Here is a 20,342-nt window from a genome sequence, read left to right as displayed (position 1 = left end):
ATTCCATATGACTTCAAGCAATCGACGAACACATGGCTTAAGTATTTCTTTCTCGATCTAATCTTAGAGATTAAATACTTCTCCAAGTTATTTCTCGACTCCTAACTTAAACTCCATAAATTTCTCAAAGTTTCTGATTTGTGTTTCATAAGATACACATTTCCATACCTTAAGAAATCGTCTGTGAAAGTTGTGAAGTACGAAAATCCACTTTGTGCTTAAGTTGAAAACAGTCCACATATCACTATGTGAATCAACTCAAGTACTTTAGCTTGTATTCTTTTCCTAGAAAGTGGCTCGTTGGTCATTTTAACCTTGAGATGTGATTTCACAAGCACTTTAAGACTTTACGTCAAAAAGTGTGAGATAGTCTAACTTTCTCGATCTTGTTAATCATTTCTCATTAAGTGACCAAGCCTACATGCCAAAGTTAAGTCGGACTATTCGCATTGCTTGTGATAGTTTATTTTACACACTGAGGATATTTTGTTCGCATTGAGCAAATATAAAGCATTCTCAAGTGAAATATTTTCATCTCCATTAAGCAAAGTAGAATAAATTCTATTCGCAAAATGGAATGAAAAACTTCAATGTCTAACACGAGAATGGAAATTATATTCCTCGTAATTCCAAGAACAAAATAACAATCTAACATGTCCACAAACCCAAAGATAGATCAAATCCATAAGACCTTATGCATTTAGCAACAACTATTGCTCAAAACAAATGCGTAAGTCAAATTTCCTTGGTCCCACTCTCCTGTTTTAGTTAGACAACACACATTTTAACAAATGTGTGAATTATAACTCGTATCTAATACCCAGGAGCATGAGTTGTTAGTAGACATGTTCACCTCAATGATAAACATACCAAATCCTGCTATCAAAACATCCAATGTTTTGAACATCAAACATTATTCCTTTCAGTGTCCTTTTCTTGACAAAAAGGCATTTCATCTTTGGGTAACTTCTGCTTCTTTTGGTTTCCACCTTAGGATACAAAATTTAGTTCTTTGATCATTCTTTTACCTTTTCTTTCCTTTTGGGTTAGAATTGGCAGAAGCATTAATCATAAGAACTTATTTGTCCTTAGTGGAAGACGATTCAAAATCGTTCCTTAACATGTCATGAAACTCATGGCAGTGTCACTGTCCTATTGTTCATTTTTAATTCACTATGAAGTTCACAAATGAGACAGATCATTACTGCAAGATTAAGTTGATTGAGACAAATATCGAATAGTCTCGTTCCAATCGTGGCCATCCTCTCAATTAACTCAATCATTTTCAAGACATTCATAGAGACCTTGTCTACTCCATGTAGATTAATCCTGAAGAGATCCATGAGTATCTTATACTTTATGGTCTTAGCTTCTAAAGCATCAACACTCTTCAGGTGTATCAACATCTCAATCGAAAACATATGATCACGTTGTTTATGCAGTTCCAAACTCATAGACACAATCATGACATATTTAGCAGAAGTTACATCATCCATATGTTTCTTATAACTTTCAATGTCAAACATTTTGAAAGTTTCTAAAGTCACATTAAGGATGATGTGGATTGATTTCTCCAAGACATAATCAATCCTATCTAGCCTTAGCACCAAACGCAAATTACGCGGTCAATCCAGAAAGTTTGACCTAGTCAATTTACCGTATCCAACAAACATAACAAAACAGTTGCAGATAAAACAGAGATAAAAGAAAACAGTAAAATGAATCAAATCAAAAAGTCACATTTATTTTACTAATCAAACAAGGCATTTTGTTTTGATTAGCTCCCACTAATTTTAACATATCTTATGCCCCCAACATAAAATACGGATTTATAATCAATATAAATCTTAGTGGTCCAAGATCCAAGTCAATATTATGCAGCCTCTGCTTTGCTGATGACTACAATAATATCACTTAGTAGGCCTCTAAGCCAATTGCAACAACAATTTTGCAACTCTTGGTTGATTAATCCAATTAATCTGCGTCCTTAAATCATTCTTGGTCGCTTTGCGTTCCAAAATAATTTAAGTAAGTCAACCCCATCACACGGTGCCAACCTATGAATGAGCCTTGGCCTTGTAGATTAGAGCATACAATTTTATGTAAATACTCTTTGATCGAAAAGGATGGGTTGCTCAGACAATTATGATGGACGACGCGTTTTGTGCTCACACAAAGACTTATATTTAATGGGGATTTAGCATGTGATATTAATTGCTTATATTTAATATCCAATATTAAATAGCAAAACAATTACTGGGTGCCGCTTACCCAGGCATACGAAATGCGGACCACACGTATTGGGTGCCGCCTACCCATACATAGTAACGCGGACTACATATACTGGGTGCCGCCTACCCAAGCATAAAAGCGGTCTCTAACTACTATAGTTAAAATAAGCATAAAATCAAATAGCATGCTTATCACAAAACAACATAGAATCTCTACGAATAAAATTCATTAATCCAATTAAAATTTTATTCTCCAATTAAAATATGGGTTAATCAATTCGTATTAATTCCAAATTAATACTCCAACATTATTATTTCAAAAATAATAATTTCATATATTAATTCAAAATTAATATAAAAACTCATCAAATATTATTATTTCAAAAATAATAATAATTCATGATTTATAAATCAAATTAATGAATTAGTCAATTTATTATAATTCCAAATCAATATAAATTTGCATTCAATATTATTCTTTCAAAATAATAATACTAAATAAAATTCATTAATCTAATTAGTTTATATTAATTCCAAATTAATATAAACACACTGATTATTATTATTTCTAAAATGATAATAAACAAGATTTATTAATCTAATTAATAAATTCAATTCTGAAATTGGGATTAATATTATTAATTCTAAATTAATAACATTTTTTTTTTATAAAACAGTTTCAGCCCAAAAGGGCCATTTATATTTTAAAATTTCGCAGGCCCAGCCTCTTAAGAAGAGAAACAGAAGCCCAGCAGCCCTAGGCCCAGACCAGGCCCAGACCGAGGCCCAAATCAACTTTCAGCAATAAGGGTTTGAGAAAAGGGGTTTGCAGCAGCAGCCGCTGCCCCTTTCTCCTTCCCGTCGCCTCGCCCGGAGCCCCGCTGCCGCCTCTTCGCCCGTCAGACGTCGCGCGTCCACGCCGGAGGTCTCCACGCCGGTCGCAGCTCGAAGCCGCATCGGAGGGGACGCGTTTTCAGCGGAGGAAGAAACGGCGCTCTAGCTGGACGGATCCCAGCCGGTCGCGGCTCGAAGGCGCGTCGGAGGTAAGCGGCGACGTCTCCAGACGCCTGCCCGCGTCCTCACCGTTCCTCAGCCATTCCGGCCGAAAGAGCACGAAGCTCCTCGTCGCCGTTCACAGCCGTGGATTCGCCGCCTCCGGCACGCAAGACCTCCACCAACAGTCGCCCTTCATTTTTCGGACTCCAAGCCCGAGATGGCGGGACTGCTAAAGAGGTGCAGCGGCGCGTCGGTTTGAAGCCACGACGCAGCTGCCGACTGGTGGTCGGGCGCTGCACACCGGCGAGCCCCGAGCCACCGTCGCCACCTCGTTCATGAACGTGGTCGGCTTGGATCCGGCGAATGGCCCAGCAAAGATAGCCCAATTTCAGAAAATGGTTTCGAAATTCCTTAATCCCAAATTTCCAAAACTTGCGATTTCAATTTCCAGTTTCAGATTTCTAAAATCACATATTCTTAACCCATAAACAATTAGAACACAATCACAATTGTAAATCGAGCCCCGGGCTCTGATACCACTGTTGGATATCCTTGACATCATCGAATGATACGCAGCGGAAATAACAGTCAAGGATTAGATCTAGATTTACAAATGCATCATGTGTAGAGATAGCATACGTACACAACAATAAGAATAACTTACTTGTTATGTGGTAAACGTGCGTCTCGATTCGTGTCGTGAATCCACTACTAAGGTATCCACGTGCATGTCGATTCGATGCAGGAACAATTCCCAGTGCATGTTTCAATCTTTGACAGCTAGGAAATCTCCGATTGAAACCATAGTACTCTCTTAGTGTTTGCAAGTCAAAAGCTCTAAGCTAATGTTTTCGTATATTTTCATATATCGATTCGTAAGACCAAGCTCCCTTATTTATAAGCGAAGAAGACAATTCTAAATTGTCTTGTCTTCCTTAGTCAACAATTACGACTAAGGAATTCACACTTGAGTCAACAATTACGACTAAGGAATTCACACTTGAACTGTCTTACTTAGTATTAGAATATATCAAATATATCCTAATCTAGTCCATAATATCTTTCATATTTTTCCCCTTTCCAGCTTCACTTGAGCAAAACCCAAGCAAGATCCTACTTTTCCTACTTCAAAAAAAAAAAAAAAAAAAAAAAAAAACTACAAAAAAAAGCAGAATAATGAAGTAAATGTAGACAGATACAGTACTGTACAAAGTAAAGGAAAAGAAATACGCACTATAATGAAGTAACTATAAAAAAGAAAAAGAAACCAAGCAAGGGTTTACCTGGTCTTGGGATGCTTCTACCCTTTCTCTCAATAATGGCCAATTCAAATACAAGAATCTAGGTCCAATACCCGACAGTAAGGCGGCATATTCTCATAAACCACCGATTGATGCAAAACAATATCTTCACAAACAATTGCAATCTCTGGAATTTTTTTCCGCCAAATTGTGATGATTCTAGTCACCCGAAAAGTTAGTTAATACTACTTGCTAACTTACAAATTCTATCATTTTTCCAAAAACGAAAAGTCGCAACCAGTGTATTCCCCATACAATAATGTACACTTACTCGAGATCAACAACTATCGATTACAGTTCTTCTAGTTGAACCTTAAATGGCCTTTCCCAACTATCGAGATCAACAACTATCGATTACAGTTCTTCTAGATGCAACAGGAACTCTCAACAAAGATCACAACTCGATTATGCTGATTCTTATAATACTGGAAAGAGCAATGAAATACAGAGATGAGGATCTCTTTAGTTTATGAAATATAGATGTTGATAAAAGTTCAAAAAGTTCGTCATTTTACAACAAGAAAACAACCCACTAAGTAATAAACATTCAAATAATATAAAAAGACTTGAGCAATTAAATTATATTAGTATTTCTATTTCATGACTTTAAAATTGGAAGAGGATTGAAGTTCTTCCAAGTAAACTAGAGTTGCTTCATGGCATCACCCATCCCAATTATGATTAACAACCGTGATCAATGATTTTAAAATTGTTGACTGCTGGACCGGCTCACAGTTGGGCTCGCCGGTTCAATTTGTTTGGGAAACACTACAATAGTGTATGCCACAAGGGTTATATTCACTTTTTCAGGCGATGAATGACTGTTTTAGTATTTATTTATTTATTATGATTTGGATTGTTGTACTAGTATTTATTAAACAATAAACACCAGCCCTTTTTGTTTATGAGATGGTACGATCCCAAATTCCCAATATATCAGCTTGTAGATGTCTCATAATATGGACAGCCCAATAAAGCAGATAGCAATGACAAATTAGAACACACTTTTTTATTAAGGGTGATTCTATTCATAGCCCCAATTTTTCTCTTGGTAGCCACCTATTTAAATTAATATTTAATAATAATTTAAATTTTACTAATTTATCCTCTCCTCCATAGCCCCAAATAATTAGAATTATACTTCTCTACGCAAGCACAACAATGGCAGCAGCCAAATGAGAGAAGAAGCTCGCCTAGAAGAAACCCGCCGCCGAGAAATCTCCGGCGGAGAAGAAGCCCAGTGCCGGGAAGAAGCTACCGAAGGAGGCCGGCGAGGGGCGCCGCTCCTGGTGCGCACAGGGCCTCCGCCTAGCACTGGAATCGCGCTTGCTGGACGCCGGATCTGTCGAGCATTGAAGCTCCACACGTTGGCGTCGAGGGCGGCGGTTCCTCCGGCGATTGCTGTCTGCTCGACGACCGTTCATCGTGTGGAAGAACGGTGTGAAGGCGGATGGCAGAGCTCCCAGTAGGAGACGCGATCTAACGGGGAGATGGGCAATGTTTTTCATTGCGCCTCCTTCTCGTTTCGCGTCGACCGGCGGCGATTTCCCCAAGGCGGAGGCGGTGTGAGTCGGTAGAGCCGAAGGAGAGGCGACGGGAGTGCGGAAGGTGAGGAGGCTCGGTGGCAGACGCGATTTCAGAACGCGATCTGAGTTCTCCGGCGTTTCCGTGCGGCGTTAGCTCTCGTGCTGGGGCGGCGGCTGTCGGCGTCGCGGTGGGCAGAGGTCGATGTCGGCGGGATTGCAGACGGTGTGGAAGATGTTTTCTTTTTCTTCGCCAATTTGGGGCTATGAAGTAAAGGCTAAATTAATAAAATTGTAATTATTTTAAATTATTATTTTAAATTAGAGGCTATAAGGAGTAAAATGGGGGCTACAAATAGAATTACCCTTTTATTAACTATGACTATAATCCTACACAAAGTGATGGGGCTTTCTTAGTGGCCCAATTTAACCTCATAGTTAGTTCTTGGCCCATTGTTACTCACTTATTGACCTAAACTTGCTTCACATTGCGCTCCCCTCGATATGCCAAATTTTGTTATATGATGGCCAAGTTGTAGCTTGTCAGGACAATATAAAAGAAATTCTTATTTATGAAATGAAATGAAATCGTGACAAGTTTAATTTATAACAGAGTGTGATCATCGATTTGGGCTCGAAGATGTGTTGGTTTTGAAATATTAAAATTTATCATCTATTTGCTCTCAATAAAATCTCTTTTTCTTTAAACAAAATTTGTCAAGACTTGGGCATTAAACCCATGGTAAAAGACCATTCCGTTGACCAATTAATAGCTATATGATCTTGGCATGTAATTATTATTTTAACAATCAAGTTAACCCAAAAATTATACTAATTGATTCATCGTAAAATAGTAAATTACAAATCAATTGAAATAATAGAGAGAGAGAGAGAAGAAATGGATATTGGACGATTCCATATTATTTTATACTATCTCTTATACCATCATACAAGCAGAATAGCTTTTTGAGATAATAGCCTGCAAATTATTGAATTAAGTTTGATTAAATTTTAGTTTTGTATACTAACGTAAAAATATGTCTGATAATTTTTTTATTTAATATAATCATTGAAATCGATTTGAATACGAGGACAAAATTTTAGAGGATCTTGAGTTGAATACTTGAAAAAATAAAATGAGGTTTGAGATGTAGAGAAGTTTGGGGGTGGTAGTGGTAGTTGTAGACGTAACTTAATGAAAATGGTTAGGTTAGCAGTTGGCTAAGTAGTAGTGGTCCATGCCCTTCCCTCCGCCCTTTGCCCATGATCGCACCACGTCCGCCACTTTGCAACCCCTCATTTCGCTAACTCTTTTTCATTTTCAACATGCATACCAATTAATCTTTTATTAATACCTCTTGGCTAATCTTACAACACCGCAGCGAAAATACACCACCTAAAGTGGGAAAATATCACCGCACGCAGGCGGGAATTGAACCCAAGACCTCTCATAATACACTAACTTTTAAGTATTCAATTAGTCAACTTTTTGTATTCTTGAATACGCATGCTAAGAAAATATTTCATAGAAAAAAAAAATCATTCTTTTAAATTCTTTATCGTCTTTAATAAAGAATTTCATCATTTCTTATTTTTTCTCATTCAAAAAGAAATAATATAATCACATCAATACTTCATGATAATTTTATCGCCAAATGAAAAGAAGAAATAGAAAATGTAAAATTCTTTGTTCTTCTTTTTTTAAATGAGAGATTTCTGTGAGGTTGGTCCATTTCTCATTCTTTCCTCCCCTTCTTTTTCTTTTGTCTGGGCCATCTCTTGGGCCCAGAACCGAGCCCATTCACAAACCCTAGCCCACTCATCCTCGGATATACCCCACCCCAGCCCCACTCTCTCTCTCACTTCACTCAGCGCCGCTTCTCTAACCCTAATCCTCTCTCTCTCTCTGACTCCTCGTTTCCTCCCCCCTTCCCACCGTCCTTTTGCCTTGGTTTCTCCAGCACCTTCAATGGCGATTCTCCCTACCGTTGCTGTTACTCTCCTTAAAACCCTGATGCTCTCTCATGTTGGGATAACGTATTATCGAAGCTAGAAAGGCTCTGCTATTCCTTTCAAGTGTGGTTGTTCCTTTGATAATACGGGATTCCCCGTGTGAGTGGTGGTATCACCGGGCTTTCCTGTTCATCGGAGCCCTGTTTGGTGGTTACCTGAGTAGATCTGAGCTGCCGGAGTTCTGTACTTGGCTCCTGCTAGTGGTGGCTCTGCTGAGAAGCTGCTCCGTTGTCCATCCCTGGTCTTGATCATTCAGCTGCCGGAAGGGTCGCTGAGTTCAAGGGGAAAATCTGAGCCCCTGTGTCCCGAGGACACCTTTTCCTCTTCTCTGAACTTCATCTCTTTCCTTTTTCTTTTCTCCTGTTCTTTCTACTGTCACTTGTTATCTTCCTTTTGTGCAGATCTGAAGAAGAAAAGACAGAGGAAGAAGCCACAACTCAGAGGAAGAGAAGAAGAAGAAGAAGAAGAGAAGAGAAGAACCGAAGATCTGAAGAGAAGAAGACGAAGACTAAAGTGCTTGAGCACGAGTGGGGAAGACAGGAGGTTCGGGAACCAAGCGGTGCAACCCTGGTTAGGCGAAGATACCCAACAATTTCTATGAAGACAAAATTTCCTTTCATATTTTGTTGTGATAAATTTACGATTACAATCAAAGTGGACGCATGTTAATATGAAAATAAGAATTCTCAAATATTATTGACGTTGTAGGAGAATACAACCCAAAATTTATTCTACGTGGGATCTCTTTTTCTCTATATTTATTCTTATCTTTTTGGTTGAACAAAAATATTGTCGGTTGTAGTAAAAGGAGAATTTCTATGACTGATAATTCATAATAGATACATCATAAATTGGATTTTATGTATAATTGAATCTCAAAAGAATCAAGGTAGAAGACGTCATTAATAAAGAAATTGAAGATGAAAAAAAAAAAACATTTGCAATATTGCGGTGTTGGATGCGGATTCATATACTAGTATAGTTAGGCTAAAAATGCGGGATTCTCTCTCTCCCTCATCATGTCACCATCCTCTCTCTCCACCTCCACCAAGCAACTCGTACCATTTCTTTCCGAACATATTTCATGAGCTGTTAAACCAAATATTGAGATTCTCCACTTTTCTCTACAATTCATTCTTTACTTTCCCGACCATACTTATTCTATTTCTGCCATCTTCCATTTTTATTAGCTTCAAACACTATTTTTCGTATTACACTTTACGTTGTATTTATGATTATAATAAATAAAAATATTTTTATATTAGAGTAATTAATGCATCTTAATTTAATATGTATAAGTTACATTTTGTTGAGTTTTAATAGAAATTATAAATTATAAGTAATAAAAATTTAAATAATTTTATACTTGGTTAGGGTTTAATTACCTTAAGTGATGATGTGAATTGATGAAATTAGGATTCAGCCATAACGCCCGATCAAAAAAAAAAAAAAAAAGGATTCAGCCATAACAATAAATTTCCGAGCATACTTAATTCTACCATGTTTGTTTTAATTCGAAACACTATTTTACACTTTTTAGTTTGCGAATTAACAAATTCTAGAATAAAATTAGTGGTATAACTAGATTTTGGATCTAATTGTCCTTGGTTACTCTAGGTAGCTAGCAGCATAGGTGAAGGTGAAGTTAGTTTATTTTATTTAATTATGTTATTTAAAATGAAAATTGAATTGATGATATGTACGACCTTCACATCAAACCCATCGCAAATAACAAATCAATATTCGGAAGAAAATAAAGAAAATATCTAGAGGCACAGCTGAGTCCAATGAAGAAGAGTAAGCTGGAGGTTAATTGTGGGCCCCATGCACCATCTACATCTACATCTACATGTTTTTGAAGAAATGAAGAAATGAGTTCCACGATTCATCTCTCCAAGTGCAAATAGACGAATTAGCTCTCTCACTCGTAGTCGTAGTAGCAAACCAAAATCGAATTCCCCACCGCACTACTACTACTATTACTATATCAAAATCAAAATCAAATCAGTTATTCTTCTATTCTACGCAATTGGATTGAATGGAGGTTGAGGATGAGTGGGAGCTCCTCTCCGACGAGGGCTACCTCGAGATCAGCGACGACGCCGGCAAGCAGATTTACTCCCGCAACCCCGCCGCCGCCGTTGTTGTCCACACGAACTACTTCATCTGCCCGCCACCCCCTCAATTTGTCGAAACTACCGCCAGTCGCCTTCTCCCTGCTCCCGATCCTGATCAGCCGATTCAGATTAATATCGAGTCCGATCAGGATCCGATTTCACAAGTTTTCTTCAAAAAGATGAAGGAGGCTGAATTTGTCGACATGAAAGTGGAGTCGCCCAAGCCAAGCAAGTTTGAAGCTAAGGAAGATCCTTGCAAATTCGATGCAGAAATGGCGATCGAGAACGAGAAAGACGACGGCGCCAACGCGTGGAAGCGGAGCTTGAGCGGGATCGGCGCTATCTGCTCGTTCGGAGTGGCGGCAGCCACTTTCTGCATCATCGTCTTCACCAACAAACATCCTCACCACCACAACCACAAGCTCCAGTTTCGGATCTACACCGACGACAAGGTTAGGATGCGCAGATGGAATTAATTTTGCAAATTTTCTCCGGTGTGACGTAACATTTTGTCCGTGCAGAGAAGAATGAAGGTAAAAGGGGCGATCGCGGCGGTGAGTGGAGTTCCGATAAGCAGAGCACGAATCACTGTGGGTGGCTACTATGATGCAGCAATTTGATGAGGAAACCAAATTAAGGGAATCAATGTTTGATAAATAAACGGTGCCCTCTTTATTCACAATCTATCTATCAATCTTGTATCTCAACTACAACTATTATTGCGTTTATGATTGTGATTGTACAAATGTCAGCAATATTAGGCCTGCTGTTTCTCCTGAAATGAATTTCCCATAAACTGGTAATCCATTCTTTTCCAGTATTAATGGATACTTAATTAGCAGTAATTAGCTGGATATACTGAATAGAAAAACAAATAATTTAATGCACAAAAACGGTTGCCAACTAAAATAAAATAGTAATAGGCTGATGACCAATGACAAATTGACAAGGGGAATTTACAGATATTTAAATGAGCTGCCATGAAAGAGACTATCGAGCAGGCTAACACAAGTATCTGGTTTTTCTTCGCAAAAACATATTTTGAAAGATATCTTGAATTTGAAATTTTTGATATCAAACGTTAAGGTTGTTGGAAATTGGTTGTGAGTAACCAATGTTTGATAATTTTTCGAGTACCGAAAACATTTAATTTAGCAGAATTAAATGGCACAAGATCGATCTACGTTCCGAGTAGATGATCGTAGTATATTTATTTACTCAAAACCGATTTCCGGTGAGTGAGAAATAATTATTTAAAGTTGGGTACTTGAAACATGGAGTTGTGGGAAAAGATAAGCATTAAAGAAGAATTAATGCTCATCCCACATTGTTTTGTGGATGATAATTAAGATTTTATATAAGTAATTACATCAGTGCATGTAATAAAACTGTGTGCACAAGTGATGGGTTGCAAAGCTCACACGCGCGCGCCGCCGTCGCTCGCTCGGCCCCGGTCCCCGACCTCGGCCGTAAACTTGGATCTTGGCAATTGGTTCTTGGGTTAGTCTTTGGGCCTACCCTTAGCTCCCAAAGGACCAACGATTTCTCGGTCCAAAGAACGAGGCCCAATCGTTTGGGCCCACACGTGCACAAGGGGCTCGACCCGACGGGAGGACCCGTTGGTCTCCCAACTAGAAGCTTCCACACCTCCATAACTCTCGTCATTATTGAACGTCATTATTGGACGAGAGGGAGTTACAACGTAACTGCCGCTATTAGTGCCGTCATTATTGGACGGGAGGAAGTTACAACGTAACTGCCGTCATTACTGCCGTCATTATTGGACGGGTGGGGGTTACTTGGTAATTGCCGTCATTATTAGACGGGATCCTCCATAAGTGGACTGTGCCTATAAATAGGACAACCACTCCATGCATCCAAACACACAGAAATCTGCATTCTAGCATCCACATACTCTCTGCACTCATATAGTCCAGAAGCACTGTTCTCGCCTCGTTTAAGTTCGCTGGAGCTCGTTGGTCTGCAGTGCTGCTACCTACGAGACGAAGCCGTTTTATCTTTGAGGACGACACGCCAAATCGAGAGCACTACCGGGGTGTATCTCGTCTTGCGGAAAGAGGATCCTCCTCGACTCGGCTGCTTTTCCTGGTTTTGTTATTTTGTAATCTCAATACAGTTTTTGCTTTGTAATCTCATCTCCTCCTTTCTGTTTCATTGTAACGCCCGCAAGCTTATAATCCAACAATGGTTAAGGATGTGTTCTTTTTTATTATAAATTTATCATGAGAAAATGAAGGATAAACAAAATTTTATCATTTAAATCATTTCTTTCTTTTTCCTCATTTCCTACAAAATAGAATTTGACCCTTACTCATTTCTCATCTTCACTATAAATAAGAGATAATATTATCACACCATTTTTAAATTCTATTTTATAGGAAATGAGAAAAGAAATGAAGAATTTAAAATGTGAAATTTTATTTGTCCACTATTTTTTCATGATAAATTTACAATTAAAGAGAAAGCACCCTAATTGATAATCACTCTATCACTAAACTAATACACTCATTAATCACTTAATTGTTTGTGACTCGGCATCCTAGCTACTTCATTTTATAATAAGAGAATATAATTAATCAAAAGAAATGAAAAAATATTGCGGTGAAATATAGATTTTATATAAAAATGAATAAACGGGAGGGCATCCTCATCCTCATCCACCCAAACAAAACGTACCAATCACTAATGCTAATTGCTAAATTACTAATATGCTATGAATGAAAGAATGAGAGTCGGACGACTCTGCAGAAATGAAGACATGAATTTAAGTAAAAGCTAAAAAGTGATCAAAATTCAAAAGAGCATTGCAAAGGCCATTGCAGCAACGGAAGCCACCATCGCCGGTACCAAAGGGGCGGCGTCCGAAGGGCCCGGTGCCGGGGCCATTGCCTCCGCGGACGCCGCCACGTTTTGGACGGACAATGCCGCCACCGCCACAGCTGCCAACACAACCTTCATCTTCAATGCCATCTCTATTATTTTTCTTATTACTAGCTACTACCTTTTTTTTTGTAATTATTTTTTGTTTGTGTTTATTTATTTTTCTGGTGCTGATATGAGAGTGGAAGCAAGTTGTGTTGTATATATAGGGTTGGTGAGTGGTGGGCGTTGCCTCCACCTTTGTTTGAGCTAGTCTTGAATTAGTAAAACGAAATAGAGAAAAAATAGGGCCGGTTTGCCAAGTCCTTCGCCTCACATACATGAAATTTGAAGTGGTCAATATATTTATTCAACTCATTTATACAATCTCTTATTAATGTGATCAAACTATTTTTAGCCCTTTTGAGTTGAACTATGTTTAACCTTAAATATATATATACATAGGAGTGTTCAAATAAAAATCTTATTTAATATGAACAATGAAGCGTAGCTCAATTGATATGACGTTTCCACTCTAATCAATAGGTTGAGAGGTCGAGTCACTAAGACCATTCACAACGGTGACCCTCGTTGAGGACAAATCAATTGGCAAAAAAAAAAAAAAATGCAATCATGCAAATTGCCTAACCCGGAATGTCAGCCGCCCCAGGGTCACCCTTCTCTCTTTTTTATCAAATATTGCCACATATCAAAGTCTAATTGGTGTATTAAATATTATGATAAATAAAATTTAATAATGATTTTTATATAAAAATTATATTAAATTTTTTATTATTTTTAGCTCTATAAATAGAACTCAATTTCAGCATATTTTCACACACAAACCAAATCTCTCTCTTTCTTCATTTCACATTTCGTTGAATTTTTTCCTCACAAATTTGTTTCCATTTTAAGTTATGGATCCAAATCATCCCAGTTATTTTTATCCAAATTCTCAAAATGATCAAAATTCTCAAGATTATCCTAACCCTCAAGATTCTGCAAATTTTTAATCTTATCCGACTCCTCATTTTTTTTTTCCAAATTTCGAAAATCCACCAAATTCTCAATTTTCTCCAAATCTATGTCAGATTCCTACATCTCATAGAATTTTCACATCTGAAAATGTCTCCCGTAATTTGTTTATGGGTGTTCAACGCTCAAACAAAAATCAGAAATAGGCAAAAAATGTAGCTTGGTGTGTGAAAGAAGATGTAGCCCTTATGTCATCTTGGATCTATGCTAGCGAAGATAGCATTCGAGGAAAAAATCAAAAGGGGGAATCGCTTTGGTCACGTGTTCATAAATTGTATCACAACACTCAAGCAAAAAATCTGAATGAGCTCAACGAACGAAATATTGAATCGATGAAAGGTCGCTGGAAACGTCTTAACGAAAATATAAACAAATGGGTTGCTGTTAGCAGGAAAGCAAACGCTCGAAGAAGTGGGATGAGCGACAACGATGTTGAGAAAGAAGCTCATTCCATTTACGAAGCAGGTGGAAACAAGTTTCTAGACTTGGTTGTATTTAATGAAATTATGAGTAAACATCCCAAGTGGAATGTTCATGATACCACCCCTGTTTTTCGCCGTCAAAGTGAAGATGTTGATGACCAACAAAGTGGTGACAGTTCGAAAAGATCAAAGACTTCGAAAGATGGGGGATTTTCTATCACATCTAATCTAGAAACTCCAACATCTGAACAGTTAACTGCGACTCGTCCCATTGGAATTTGGAAGAGATAAGGCAACAAGGAAAGGAAAATGTAAGGTCTCACAATCTGAATCTACTCATGAATCTGATGTTGCTGCAGAAATTCTTGCAATGAGACTCACTAGAGATGCCGAAGCTGAGTTAATAAAGACTCGAATCGATCTAGAGCGCGAGAAGTTGCAAAGAAACGCAATGAAGATGAAAGAAAAAATGTTGCTTCAATTGTTGTCGAAAGAGCACTTATCTCCAAAAGACGAAGAGATGAACGTCAACTAATTAAAATTGTGTTTGGAGAGTGAAGGTATTTTAATCATGTGCTTTCTATATAATTTTAGTTTATGTACTTTTTATTTGTGTGCTTTTAGTTTGTGTGCTTTCTATTTGTGTGATTTTAGTCAAGTGAAATTGTGTTATGTACTTGTTTTATGTTTAATTAATGAAGAAGTGTATTCTAAAGTTGAATAGCATTGGATCCGTTTAGCTTCCCAAAGCATTTAGTCAATTCTGACAAAGTATTTATCCAATTCACATGCATACTGACACAATATTATTTTCAAGTCACATGCATACTGACATTACATTATTTCCAATTCACATGCATACCGACACTACATTATTTTCAAGTCACATGCATACTGACACTACATTATTTCCAATTCATATGCATATTGACACTACATTATTTTCAATTCACATGCATAGGGCTGTCTAATTGGGTATCGGGTTTTGGGTATCCAATTAACCGAACCGAAATTCCCGGGTTTGGGTATCCAATAACCGAAATTTTTGGGTATCGGATCGGTTTCGGTTATTGATTCTAAGAAATTTTCGGTTATCGGTTAACCCGATAACCGATTCGGGTTAACCGAATAACCGAATTTTTTTAATTAATTTAATATTTTAATTATTAATTAGTAGAAAAATAGAAATTACAAAATTGGGAGAAAATTGAATGAACCCTAGTCCAGCTTCCCTCCTCCCGTCAGTTTTGTTCGAACTTCTGCCCATCTTCCTCTTCCCAAATCCCGTCGCCCTCTCCTCTCCGTCCGACCGTCCAACGCCGTCCGCCGCCTCCGTGAGACGCCGCCCTGCCCTTCGCCACGCTGCATCAGTCTACGCCGCCCTGCCCTTCGATTCTGAATCAGTCCACGACTCCAGGCTGCTCCGCGACGCAGCTCCGCCACGCCGCCGGCCACTTCGCTGTTCGTCCGCCGCCCCGGTAAGTCCACGCCGCTTTGCCACGCTTCCTGTAATGCTTCCTGTTCAGATTAATGCTTCCCTTTGTATGTAGTCTGTAGATATGTAGTTATGTTGTGATTCTTGTGAACATTTTTCAGATGAATGATTCTTGTGATTAATTGCTGAATTGCTTATCAGAATTGCTTTTGAGTTTTGACTAAATTGCTGAACACTTCAGATTAATGCTTCCATTTGCTTCACACTTTAGATTTGACTGAATTGCTTTTCAGATGGAACATTTTCCATATATCTTTAATTTGACTGATTTGCTTATCAGAATTTGGGGACAGCAGAGCAAATATCTTTAATTTGACTGAACTTTAGTTGTTTTATGTTGAATCAGTTAGCATTCTGAACAGAGTTTGTGATTGAAATGAGGCTGAATCTATTCTTTGAACTTATGTTATGTAGATTAAATGGAAGCTTCACAGGAACATACTCAACAAGCTTCAAATGTCCCTCCAAATGCAAATCCAAATGGAGAAGAACCTCAATCTCAGTCACATACAGAAGCCACTGTTACCACAGGAAAAAAGAGGAAAACTTCTGAGAGGAAAACTTCTGAGCAAAGATCCACTCGTTGGGCAGACTACACCGTGGTCGAAGTTGAAGTAAGGGATCCTCCCATTTTAAAGAAGAAAGCAAAATGCAACGGATGTGGCACCTTAATCGCAGCTGATTCGTCTAAAAATGGCACCACTGGTTTGAAAAATCATACAGAGGTTTGTAAGAGAAAGCATGAGGCGTCAGGTGGTCAAGCAACGTAGAATTATCAACCTGTTCCCGGTGATGGAAATGGAAGTGGGGTGTTATCAACTTGGAAGTTTAACCAAAAGGAAAGCAGGTTGGCTTTGTGTGAGATGATCATTCTAGATGAACTCCCGTTCTGATTTGTAGAACGAGAGGGATTTAGAAAATTTCTTGCTCGTGTTTGCCCTGACTTTAAAATTCCAAGCAGACAAACGATTAGAGAGGATGTTGTGAAGCTATTTGCTGAGAAGAAAGGTGATTTGAAGGGGTATTTCACGAATAAGGGCATGGGCAGAGTATCTATCACCACTGATTGTTGGACTGCAATCAATAACACAAATTTTATTTGTGTTACAGCTCATTTCATTGGAAAGGATTGCAACCTACACAAGAAAATTATAGCCTTTCGCAACATTTGTAGTCACAAAGGGGAAGATGTTGGGGAGTCGATTATTGAAGTGCTCAATGAGTGGGATTTGAAGAACATATTCAGTTGCACTATGGACAATGTAACACCGAATGATGGGGCTGCTCGATATATCACAGACATTCTTAACATATGGAAGACCGATGTTTTGGGCGGCAAATATCTTCATATGCGTTGTGCTGCACACATAATAAATTTGGTGGTGAAGGATGGATTAGATGAAATTGGCATCTCAGTGGCCCGAGTTCGAGAGGCTGTAAAGTGGATTAAGGCTTCTCCGAACAGGAGCGGGGCATTGAGTTAGTGACAATAGTGAGATGTTCGATGGATGAGTTGTTTGAGTTCTATAAGAAGCAGGTGAATCCCACTCATCCTCCACGAGTCACCTCATCTGCATCTCATTCACATGTCACTTCTAGTGCAAGCCATCGTCAACGACACCCTCGCTCTAAACGATCTCGAGGTTCTTGTGCTAGTTTAACACGACAGAGTGTTGAACAACAAGAAGAGGATGATATCTCAAAGTTGACAATTTATTTGTCAGAGAAGCAACACGTAGAGGATATTGGGCCAGAAAATGAAGGGGATGACGATGATGGGATGGACACTTTTGATATTTTGCAGTGGTGGCAGAATAACAGTGTGCGCTATCCTATTCTATCAGTTATGGCTAGAGATATTTTAGCTATTCCTATATCCACTGTGGCTTCTAAGTCGGCATTTAGCATGGGAGGTCGTGTTCTAGACCAATTTAGAAGCTCCTTGAGTCCAAAGATGGTTGAGGCTTTGATTTGCTCTTCAGATTGGTTGAGATCAAGCTCATTGTTCATGAATGATGAAGAAGATGTTTCTGAAACTGAACAAGAGAATGAATTTGGAATGGGTAAGCTACTTATAACTTATAAGTTAATTGTGTTAAGTCTTAAATTAATGAAATTAATTTCTTTATTTGATTTGTTTTGTACTTTTTTATAGTGATGAGTTCACTTGGTTCTAGAGAGGTGAATGCCGCAGCAAGTGCACCCGTGCAAAGTTGTACCGGCCCCTCTAGCTCGAGAGCTTGATTTATGTTGATCATGTTTTTGAACTTATGAATTACTAGATGTTTGCTCGTGTTGAACTTATATTTTTATTCATATTGTTGAACTTGTGTTTTTATTCATGTTGGTGAACTGGGTATGTTGACAGGTTGAATTTAGTTGGCTAGTTAATTTGAGTTATTATGCATCGTTGTCGTGTCGTTATTTTGTTTTTTTTCTTTCTTAAATCGATTCTTAGCTAAAATAAAATTATGATATATTTAATGTACAAGAATAAGTTTTAGTTTAGCGGATAAATTGCTCTGTGTATTTTCTGGAGACCAGAGTTCAAATCCTCTAACTAGCAACTTATTTAAATTTTATTTTTTAAATGGGTATTTCGGATACCCAAATAACCCATTTGGTTAACCGAAACGGGTATTGGGTAACCGAACTCCTAAAACGGTTCGGGAATGGTTATTGAAATTTGACAATTTCGGGTTCGGGTAACCGAAATTTTGGGTACGGGTAACCGAACCCGAACCGATCGAAACCCCTACACATGCATATGTCATTTTTGACAGACTGCATCACATGCAACCGTATCAATTCAAATCTAGCTATCTTATCCCATATTTTAGTATATATTATATAAATGCCAGATGAAAACACATCTCAATAAAACACAAAAATCTCACTCTTTGCTCAAGTACACTTATATCCTATTATTTTTCCATTTCTCATACAAATATGTCTGTCAATGAAAACTCTTCAGTTGATTCAGACTCAAGTTCTGATGTTTCTCATTCCAACGAACTTGATGAATGGGAAGAATGAGTTTATCAACAAAATCGTCAATTTGATAACATCATCCAGAATATGATCCTAAACAATCATAATCATCAAATTCCAACAGCCAACATGAGATATTGTGATAGGGAACGCGAGTTTGGTGCAGAGCGTTTGATCAACGACTACTTCAGCGACAACCCAACGTATACTCCAGAGCTCTTCCGACGGAGATTTCGCATGCAGAAATCGCTATTCATTCGAATAGTGGAAGCTGTTACTGCTAATGATGAGTTTTTTCAACAGAGACGAGATACCACCGGCAGAGTAGGTCTTTCATCATTGCAGAAATGTACTAGATCCATGAAGGTGTTGGCGTATGGGACATCTTTCGATGTTGTCGATGAGTATCTACGAATGAGTTCATCTTCGACAAGAGATGCTTTAGTCTATTTTGTGTACGTATCTCAGAAGGCCTAATGAAGGAGATTTGGCAAGGCTGCTCTATATTGGAGAACAACGTGGTTTCCCAGGCATGATTGGCAGTATTGATTGCATGCATTGGGAGTGGAAAAATTGTCCTTATGCATGGGTCGGCCAATATACTGGGAGAAGTGGAAAACCAACGATCATTTTGGAAGCTGTTGCTTCATACGACTTGCGGATATAACATGCGTTCTTTGGAATACCAGGTTCGTGCAATGATATTAATGTACTCCATCGATCTCCTGTTTTTAATGATGTCTTAGAAGGTGGAGCACCAAAGCTTAATTACGTAGTGAATGGAGTCATTATGATAGGGCATATTATTTAATTGATGATATATACCCTTCATGGGCTGTATTTGTCAAGTCAATTACTTCCCCACAGATACGCACACACAAGTTGTTCGCTCAACACCAAGAGTCTGTCCGAAAAGATGTTGAGCGAGCATTTGGAGTTCTACAAGCTCGATTTGCATTTCTACGACGCCCATGTTTTGTTTAGGACAAAGTTTTGATGGAAAAAATTATGATGGCTTGTATCATCGTGCATAATATAATAGTTGAGGATGAACGAGATACCTACCAAAACTATTATGATCCAACATAATTTTTTATGGATACACCTACAAGAGCACAAACAGAAGACGACAAACATTTATGCTATTCTATTGAACGTATTGCGAGCTTGTCTGCTTATATGACTAATAGAGATCAACTTCGCAATAGAGAAGTTCATAGGACTCTTCAAGATGATTTGATTGAGCACATATAAGAAAATTTTGGCACTGACAATTAAATATGTAATTTGCATTTTCTAGTTGTATTTTTAAGTTTCATGTATTGTACTTTGATATAT

At 38.2% G+C, this 20,342-nt stretch overlaps 5 protein-coding genes and 1 pseudogene across 5 annotated transcripts; 5 read left to right on the top strand and 1 right to left on the bottom strand.

The window, feature by feature from the left end:
* Positions 1–9,700: 9,700 nt before the first annotated feature.
* Positions 9,701–10,984, top strand: LOC130988805 (uncharacterized). Its single transcript, XM_057912770.1, has 2 exons — positions 9,701–10,633; positions 10,703–10,984. Exons 1-2 carry the CDS (start codon positions 10,103–10,105, stop codon positions 10,799–10,801), a joined length of 630 nt encoding a protein of 209 aa, XP_057768753.1. The 5' UTR covers positions 9,701–10,102; the 3' UTR covers positions 10,802–10,984.
* Positions 10,985–12,798: 1,814 nt separating this feature from the next.
* On the bottom strand, positions 12,799–13,268 carry LOC130988819 (arabinogalactan protein 12-like). Its single transcript, XM_057912786.1, has one exon. The coding sequence runs from the start codon at positions 13,170–13,172 to the stop codon at positions 12,996–12,998; it is 177 nt and encodes a 58-aa protein (XP_057768769.1). The 5' UTR covers positions 13,173–13,268; the 3' UTR covers positions 12,799–12,995.
* Positions 13,269–14,428: 1,160 nt separating this feature from the next.
* Positions 14,429–15,053, top strand: LOC130990523 (uncharacterized). The gene is made up of 2 exons (XM_057914751.1): positions 14,429–14,783; positions 14,878–15,053. Exons 1-2 carry the CDS (start codon positions 14,429–14,431, stop codon positions 15,051–15,053), a joined length of 531 nt encoding a protein of 176 aa, XP_057770734.1.
* A 585-nt stretch (positions 15,054–15,638) lies between these two features.
* LOC130988812 (uncharacterized) lies at positions 15,639–17,428 on the top strand. Its single transcript, XM_057912778.1, has 2 exons — positions 15,639–15,996; positions 16,428–17,428. The coding sequence occupies exons 1-2, from the start codon at positions 15,730–15,732 to the stop codon at positions 16,629–16,631; spliced, it is 471 nt and encodes a 156-aa protein (XP_057768761.1). The 5' UTR covers positions 15,639–15,729; the 3' UTR covers positions 16,632–17,428.
* An 89-nt stretch (positions 17,429–17,517) lies between these two features.
* LOC130990522 (zinc finger BED domain-containing protein RICESLEEPER 2-like) lies at positions 17,518–18,404 on the top strand. Its single transcript, XM_057914749.1, has 2 exons — positions 17,518–18,076; positions 18,169–18,404. Exons 1-2 carry the CDS (start codon positions 17,518–17,520, stop codon positions 18,255–18,257), a joined length of 648 nt encoding a protein of 215 aa, XP_057770732.1. The 3' UTR covers positions 18,258–18,404.
* Positions 18,405–19,133: 729 nt separating this feature from the next.
* On the top strand, positions 19,134–19,988 carry LOC130990521 (uncharacterized; annotated as a pseudogene).
* The last annotated feature ends 354 nt before the right edge of the window (positions 19,989–20,342 follow it).

This window comes from Salvia miltiorrhiza, chromosome 6 (assembly GCF_028751815.1).
Source record: "Salvia miltiorrhiza cultivar Shanhuang (shh) chromosome 6, IMPLAD_Smil_shh, whole genome shotgun sequence".
Lineage (NCBI taxonomy): Eukaryota > Viridiplantae > Streptophyta > Magnoliopsida > Lamiales > Lamiaceae > Salvia > Salvia miltiorrhiza.
This window is presented reverse-complemented; position numbering and strand designations above follow the sequence as displayed.